This window comes from Lipotes vexillifer, unplaced genomic scaffold, assembly GCF_000442215.2.
Source record: "Lipotes vexillifer unplaced genomic scaffold, Lipotes_vexillifer_v1.1 scaffold591, whole genome shotgun sequence".
Lineage (NCBI taxonomy): Eukaryota > Metazoa > Chordata > Mammalia > Artiodactyla > Lipotidae > Lipotes > Lipotes vexillifer.
Window position 1 is genome coordinate 4785286 of NW_006791954.1, and position 8044 is coordinate 4793329.

Consider the following 8044-nt stretch of genomic DNA (forward strand, 5'->3'; position numbering starts at 1 on the left):
TCTTCCTCCAGCGTCAGCAGCCGCCGCCACTGGTCCTGTGAGTGATTGTGTGTCTGGGATAATCGGCTGGTAACGACCCCATCGCTTCTTTAAAGCCGAGTGGTGTGTGCGGCTCAGCGCCCCCGGTGATTTGTCAGCTCCCCCGGCTAATGGGCCGAGAGATTCTCCCACCCGGGCCCCCCCACTCTCAGGCTGGGGAGCCCTACTCTTCGCCTGGCCGCCCAAAGAGCTCTCCGAGCCCATCCCCGGGACCCTAGGGAGACGGCTTCCCCGGGGGGCTGGGGGATGGTGGAGGCAGGAGCCGGTCCTCCCTGGAGGCCGAGCACAGACGTGGGACACTCTGCACACGTGCCTTCAGCCCTGGACCCCCGCGCGTGCGCACCCGGAGTGTGAGCTGGAGTAGATGCGCGGGAGAGCAGGCGTGCGTGCGGTGGTCACGGGGCCCTGGGGCAGGCCTCGGTGTGTGGGCCGGGTGGGCACGGCGGGGGGCGGGGGGGGCACCGTGTGTTGCCGTCCCGCCTGCCTGTACGCTCGCGTGTGTACGCATTCCTGTGCGCGCCCCCGCCGGGTGGCCTCCTTCGCAGCCGGCTGCTCTCGGTCTGGTGGGAGGAGCTCGGGCTGGGGATGGACGGGCTTGGAGACGAACCGCCGGCCGCACTTGCCCTCTAACCGCACGGCCTGGCCCCTCCACAGCCGTGAGAAACGACCGAAACAAGAAGAAGAAGGAGGCGCCCAAGGCCGAGTGCGCCGAGAGCTACACGCTGACGCCGGAGGTGGGGGAGCTCATCGAGAAGGTGCGCAAAGCGCATCAGGAGACCTTCCCCGCCCTTTGCCAGCTGGGCAAATACACTACGGTACGGCCCCCCGGGGGCACCCCTTCTTCTGCTAGGCCACCGCCGCGTCCCCTCCAACCCCAACCCGCCTCCCCTTCCTCCCCGCCGCCTCCCATCAAGGAGCTCTCAGGAAGTGAAGGCAGTAGAGGGCAGGTCTGCGGGGGCTGGTGGAGCCAGGCTGAGAAGGGTGCCACGAGGGGAAGGCCCTCACTCTCCCCCGTCCTCCCAGAACAACAGCTCAGAACAGCGTGTCTCTCTGGACATTGACCTCTGGGACAAGTTCAGTGAACTCTCCACCAAGTGCATCATTAAGACTGTGGAGTTCGCCAAGCAGCTGCCCGGCTTCACCACCCTCACCATTGCGGACCAGATCACCCTTCTCAAGGCTGCCTGCCTGGACATCCTGGTGAGGGTCTGCACCCTGCCCACCTGGGCACTACCCCCGTGTCCTTGGAGGATGTCCTGCCACTCAAATAACCACCTCCCTAAACGTCCATCTGGAATCGACCTGTCCAAATACCCACCCACCCAAATAGCCACCCTTCCTCTCCCCCATGTGTCCACTTGTCCACTTAGCCACTCAGCCCCCGGATGTGCACTGGGTCACCTGTATAGCTATTCACGCATCCATCCACCCTCAGTCCATCTTTCCATCGGACCTTCCTTCCAGCCACCCATCTTCCCATCTGTTCAGTCTAATAAAGATTCACCTGGGACCCTGTGTGGCCAGGCCTTGAACTGGGTGTCAGGAACAGGGGTGAACACACCACTGTCCCCTCTCGAAAACCTTCTATTGGTGGAGGCAACAGATATGTAAACAGAGCTTGCAAAACTGTGATAAGCGCTGGCTGGAGACGGGGGAGGGCTGTCCCCTCCCTGAAGGACAGAGAGCCACACTGCTGGACCCTAGGGAGGATGCCCCAGAGGAGGTAGCATCTAGGAGTTTGTAGAAGGGGCATGTGAAACGGCTGCTGGTGTGGGACCACCTGGATTCAGGGGACTGCAGGGCATCTGGTGGGGCCAGAGGGTGGGCTGGACTGGAGGCAGGATGGGGGCGGATGGGATTGTCAAATCCAGGGCTGGAGGGAGGACTGTCTTCCCTGTCTTCCCTGATGGGCTCAGCCCACCTGCTCCTTCTGGACCACCTCCAAGGTGGTCGAGATGTGGAATGTTGTGGTGGGATGTGACCAGGCTGCTCTTCCTGATAGGGGTGGGGTGGGAGGTGGGATGCAAGAGGCAGGATCAGGGTTTGAGAAAGTTGAAGCCAGTATACATTTATGGAGCTCCTGTTGTGTACCCAGCCCTGGGAACCATAGGCATAAATCCACTGTGGTCTTTGCCTTCTTGGAAATTCTAGTTTCCCTCTTAATTCTCTGCATGGAGGCAGGATGAGCTAGATCAGCTGTCTAATATGGAGGCCACTGGTCACGTGTGGCTATTTAAATTTAAATTAATTAAAATTAAATTCAGTTCAGTTTTTCAGTTGCACTTGCCACATTTCAAGTGCCCAGTGGCCACATTGTGGCCGGTGGCTACTACATGTATTGCACGGTGCAGACGCAGAACGTGTCCAGCATTGCAGAAGGTTCTATGGGACAGCACTGGTCTGGCTGCCTGCCAGGTGGTCCTCGGGGCTTGCTGGTGCTAGAAGTGCTGGGGGATGTGAGTTCCTGAACTCGAGAACCCTCTGCATCCAGATCCTGCGGATCTGCACGCGGTACACGCCCGAGCAGGACACAATGACCTTCTCGGATGGGCTGACCCTGAACCGGACCCAGATGCACAATGCCGGCTTCGGCCCTCTCACGGACCTGGTCTTCGCCTTCGCCAACCAGCTGCTGCCCCTGGAGATGGATGATGCTGAGACTGGGCTGCTCAGTGCCATCTGCCTCATCTGCGGAGGTGGGCAGGGGGCCTGGGTCTGGGGGCTAGGCCCAGGGTGGTGGTACGACCCCCAGAGCCTCTCCTGGGGAGAAGCTCAGGGATCATCAGATCAGAAAGGGACCTGTCAGACCCTCGTCAGACCCCTGTTAGAGGGGGAAACCGAGTCCCAGAGGAGCAGGGTCTGGTCTGCGGCCACACGGCAAGGGAGTCGTGATGGAGACCTGGATTCTGGTTCCGTTTGCAGGCAGTGCTCCTTGTAGGGGGCTTAGGAGTGAGGACTTGAAGGTCAGACCACCCAGGTTCAAATCCTGGCCAAACGTGTGACCTTTAACAGGTTGCTGAACTTCTCTGAGCCTCTGTTTCTGTAAAATGGGGGCAGTAATGGTCTTCCCTTCATAAAGTTGATGGGAGGATTAGGAGGTAATAAATAAGGCACAGTGTGCCCAGAGTAAGACCCAGTAAACGTTGGCTGCTGTTATTATTTTATTATTATGAGTTCTACCTTATCAGGCTGGTGTCTAGAATAATGGGCAGGAGTGGGAGACCTGTCTCTACTTAAGGTGGCACTGCCTGTGTTCAGGGATCCCACCTCCATGAGCTTGGCTCTCAGGGGGACCTTTGGGCAACCCCTGTCCCCAGCCCCTCTTTGCTCACATTTGAGAGCCTCTTAGGGCCTTTCTGTGTGGGGACCGCCCCCGCCCTCCCCCCGCCCCCCAGCAGAGAAGCTCAGCCCGTGGTCTGGGCAGGCATGCCCCCTGGTGGTCAAGGCTAGAAGTGCAGCTGTGATCCTCGCTGGGCTAGGGCAGCTACTCAGCCGGCATCTCTGCTTCTGCTTCCTCAGACCGGCAGGACCTGGAGCAGCCAGACAGGGTGGACATGCTGCAGGAGCCGCTGCTTGAGGCACTGAAGGTCTATGTGCGGAAACGGAGGCCCAGCCGCCCACACATGTTCCCCAAGATGCTGATGAAGATCACAGACCTGCGAAGCATCAGTGCTAAGGGTGAGGCTCCCACACCTGGAGATGCCCCATGTGTCTGCTGGGGCTGGGCCCCAACACCTGGACCAGGACCCACCGTCCATGTCCAGGGTCAGGCCTCCTGCATCTGAGCTGACACCCCACGTCTTTGTGCCCATGTGATGCCCCACTCACCGGACCCCACCTTGCCTAGGTGACCCCTGCCTGCGAGCCCCAAGGTGGCAGTGTCATCTTTGCGTGGTGGTTAAGGGCTCTGGAACCAGACTGTGTGGGTGTGTGTCCTTGAGCAGGTCAGACAACAGCTCGAAGCCTCAGTTTCCCATCTGAGGAGTGGGGATAATGATGGTGTTTACAGAGTTGTTTCGAGTTGTCAGTAGGAGAGTCCACAGCACACAGCACATAGGAAGGGCCCAGCGTCAAGCCCAGGCGGTCTGACCCCAGAGCCCGAGTTTGGGACCACTTTGCCCTGCTGCCCCTCGGCCGTGGGGGCTTAGGAGGGCTGCTTTATGTCAAAGAGCTGAGCCCCGAGTTCAGCGCACGGTGGAAGCTGATATGGGTAGTATTGGCCCTCCCACCCCCGCCCCTCCCTCCTGGAACCACACTTGGCTTGTGGGGCTGGAGGAGCAGGGCGGGCCTGCTGACCTCTGTCCCTCCTTTCCTGCAGGGGCTGAGCGGGTCATCACGCTGAAGATGGAGATCCCGGGCTCCATGCCACCTCTCATCCAGGAAATGTTGGAGAACTCAGAGGGCCTGGACACTCTGAGCGGACAAGCGGGGGGTGGGGGGCGGGATGGGGGCGGCCTGGCTCCCCCGCCTGGCAGCTGCAGCCCCAGCCTCAGCCCCAGCTCAAACAGAAGCAGCCCGGCCACGCACTCCCCGTGACTGCCCGTGGACACAGCCCTTGCCCCGTGCCCTGGCTTTTCTCTGCCTTTCTACCAACCATGCGACCCCTGCCAGCCCTGCCCCCCACCTGTCCTCCCTTCCCTGGGGGACAGGAGGGAGGCAGTGGCGACTCTTCGGACAGAGGCCCGGGCCTGCGATGGACTGCCCGCTCCTGCAGATGTCAGGGCTGACATCGGGGGCAAGGACTGAGTGAGGACCCCTGGTCCCGGGCCTCAGGATGGGGCCTGGGGGCCTCGTGTTCATCAAGACACCCCTCTGCCCACCTCTCCACATCTTCATCACCAGCAAATGCCAGGACCTGGCTCCCCCATCCTCAGAACTCACAAGCCATTGTCCCCCCATTGGGGAACCCCCCTGCCTCGGTTGGTGACAGAGGGGGTGGGCCGGGGTGGGGGATTCCCCCTGTACATACCCTGCCATACCAACCCCCAGGTATTAATTCTTGCTGGTTTTGTTTTTATTTTTATTTTTTTTTTTTTTGGTTTTGATTTTTTTAATAAGAATTTTCATTTTAAGCACATTTATACTGAAGGAATCTGTGCGGTGTATTGGGGGGAGCTGGATTCAGAGCTGGAGGGGGGTGGGTCCTGGGGGAGGGGAGTGGCTCAGAAGGGGCCCCCTCTCTCTCTAAGTCCCTGTGCCCCCAAGCCCTCCTCCCCAGCCTTTTCCTCTTCAGTTTTCTCTTTAAAACTGTGAACTACTAACTTTCCGAGGCCTGCCCTCCCCTCTCCCTCTGCCTAACCACTGGGCGTGGACAGTTTCCCGGCAACCCCTGGGAGGAGGGGGCTGCCCCAAGAGATGGGGCAGGGGCAAAGCAAGGGGGCCTCAGAACATAAAGGCGTGTGTTTCTCAGCCTCGTGTCCTTGGCAGAGCTGCCTCCCCATCAGAGCCCACATCATTGAAGCCCTCCAGCCCCCCCACCCCCGAGCCCCGTGAAGGGGCTGGCCAGGGGGTCCGAGCTGCCCCTGCCCCCCAGCCTCACAGCCACCAGCACCGCCCACAGGGCCCCCAGACACACACAGACACACACACACACACACACACACACACTTTCATGGACAATTGTTCTAAGGATAGAAAGTGAGAGAGGAATCAAGAATAAAGTCAGAATTTTGGCCTGGGAAATTATGTGAAAAACCATGCTATTCAGTGAAAAGGGGAATTAAGGAGAATGTGAAAATGTGTTAGGGGAATGAGCTCATTTGGAGCGTGTTAAATTTTAGGTGTTTTCAGGTTGTACATACTGAGAAGTTCAAAGGAGTGTGACTGAGTAGATCTGGAGCAAACGAAAGAAATGTGGGGTGAAGACTTCCTCTCTCTCTCCCCCTCCCTCTTCTCTTTCACACACACACACACACACACACACACACACACACACAGTGGACAGATGGGCCGGCAGACACTTGTGGCTCGAGTTCCTCCATTTCCCTGGCCTGCCCCACCCCACCCCCGTGCCCCCTCCTTGCCCCGCAGGACGGGCCTACAGGGGGCGCCCTCCCGTCACCCCTGCACCCCTGGGTTTGGGGAGCTGGCTCTGCCCTGCCCTCCTTGCCCCGGGGTTGGGGTTTCACCCCCCAGAGCCCGCTGGTGCACCTGTTACTGTTGGACTTTCCACTGAGATCTACTGGATAAAGAATAAAGTTATATTTATTCTACACATGCCTCAGAGCCTCGCTGCCTTGCCGCCTTCTCTCGGTGTCTGGGCAGGGGCTGGGGGTTAGCTGTGGGCTCTGGGGGGGGGCCAAGCCGCCCTCAGAGCCTGCCTTGCTGTGCTGGGATCTTTGGAGACCCTATGGAAGGAGATGAGCCTGCCCTTAGAAAGCCCTTGGTCTAGGGGCTTTCACAGCCCGTTAGGGACCCCAGTGTGGAGTGGGGGAGGGGAGAAAGGGAGAGACTGCCTGCGCCTTCAGGGAGTCCCCGGTCTGAGGGAGAAAGCCACCTCGGCCCTCAGAGTCCCTAGCCCTTGGGAAGCCAGAGGTTGAGTCTGGGGGGTCACTTAGTGGCAGAGTTCTATTTTGGGAGTGACCACAGATGACCTTCACAAGCAGGAGTGGCAGTTGGCATGGGGACCTGGGTCAGGGGCTCATTGTAAACTAAGAAGAGCTCAGGATTGGGATGGAAACTTGGGAGGCCAGCCCTCTTGTCCCTCTGCCTCCAGGAAGAATTATCCTGCCCTCCGCTGTCCACCCCTAAGCTCACTTCTGTGGGCAGGAGGCACAGAGAACAGACAGGTGACAGGGCACCTGGATGCTCCTGGTTGAGAGGATGGAGTGTGACAGGCCTTGAGGGTCCTCAGAAGCCAGTTTCCCCCCTCCCCCGCCACTACACATCAAGGCCCAGAGAGGGCAGTGCCCTTGCCCATGGGGTCACACAGCAAGTTAGTGGCCGATCGGGGAACAGTACTAAGAGCTCCTACCTCTCGGCCAGGGCTCTTTCCTGGATCCCTGAAGCCCTTGAAGAAGCATCAAGCACTGAGATCTTGGGGACGGGGACGTCTGGGGAGGTGGCAGTGGAGGCTGCGTTTGGGGAGGGTTAGCAGGGCGCCTGGGTGAGAAGAGATTCCTGGGCGGGAAGAGTTCCTTCCACGGGGGTCCACCTGCCATTTTTACTTCAGCCATCAGGTGGCGCCATATCCTCACTTATGTCACATTCTGGTCCAGGCTGGAGAGGGTGCTGAGGACAGAGGCTCTCTTCCTCTAGCAAATATTTTCTAACACTTTCCAAATATTTTCTAACACTTTCTAACAGGTTTCTTTATGAACCTGACAATTTAACATAACATACCAAAACGCAAAAAAAAAAAAAATCCCAAACTAAACCCTTAATGTTTTATATGTAAAACAGGGTCAGGTTTTGGGTTCAGGTAATTATAAAGAGGCTGTTCACTATGTAAATGTCAGTGCGACATTCTAAAGGAGTGTGTGACAGTTCTTTATTGTGGGGGGACATTGGCATTCCCTACCCGCCAAACGCCAAGAGGGTGCCCCTCACTGTGACAACTAAAGCAGTGACGCTCACGTTTACAAAGCGCCCCCCTTGGGGTAGTAACTTTGCTGCTGGGGCTTTTGAGCTTGCTCTGCATGGTTCATAGTTCACTGTAGAGCAGTTTCTTATCTACGGCACAAGTGACATTTTGGGCTATGAATTATTTGTTAGAGGGGCCGTCCTGCACACTGTAGGATGTTTAGCAGCATCCCTGGCTTCTAGCCACTAGTTGCACCTTCCCTCAAGCTGTGACAACCAAATATATCTGCAGACGTTGCCCAATGTCCCCTGGGGCAAAAAATCGCCCCCAGTTGAGAACCACTGCTGGAGTCTGGTCATCGAGGGCTGACGTGTGCTTTGCCTATGGGAGCACAGGGCAGAGGCATTTAACCAGGCCTGGAGCAGGGCTTGGAAGGCTTCCTGGAACAGGTGCTCTCTCCCAGCTAAATCTCTAAGGGAAAGA

At 58.2% G+C, this 8044-nt stretch overlaps 1 protein-coding gene across 4 annotated transcripts in view; it reads left to right on the forward strand.

The window, feature by feature from the left end:
- RARA (retinoic acid receptor alpha) overlaps positions 1-5160 on the forward strand; it is a 45284-nt gene extending 40124 nt beyond the window's left edge. For 2 of the 4 annotated variants that reach the window (XM_007465194.1, XM_007465196.1), the window contains 5 exons: positions 694-854; positions 1063-1239; positions 2531-2735; positions 3559-3717; positions 4358-5116. In XM_007465194.1, the coding sequence (XP_007465256.1) occupies positions 694-854; positions 1063-1239; positions 2531-2735; positions 3559-3717; positions 4358-4575 (920 nt within the window). In that variant the 3' untranslated portion in view covers positions 4576-5116. Of the gene's footprint in view, positions 1-693; positions 855-1062; positions 1240-2530; positions 2736-3558; positions 3718-4357 lie in introns of all 4 variants that reach the window. The other 2 variants (XM_007465195.1, XM_007465197.1) reach the window with 2 other exon arrangements.
- The last annotated feature ends 2884 nt before the right edge of the window (positions 5161-8044 follow it).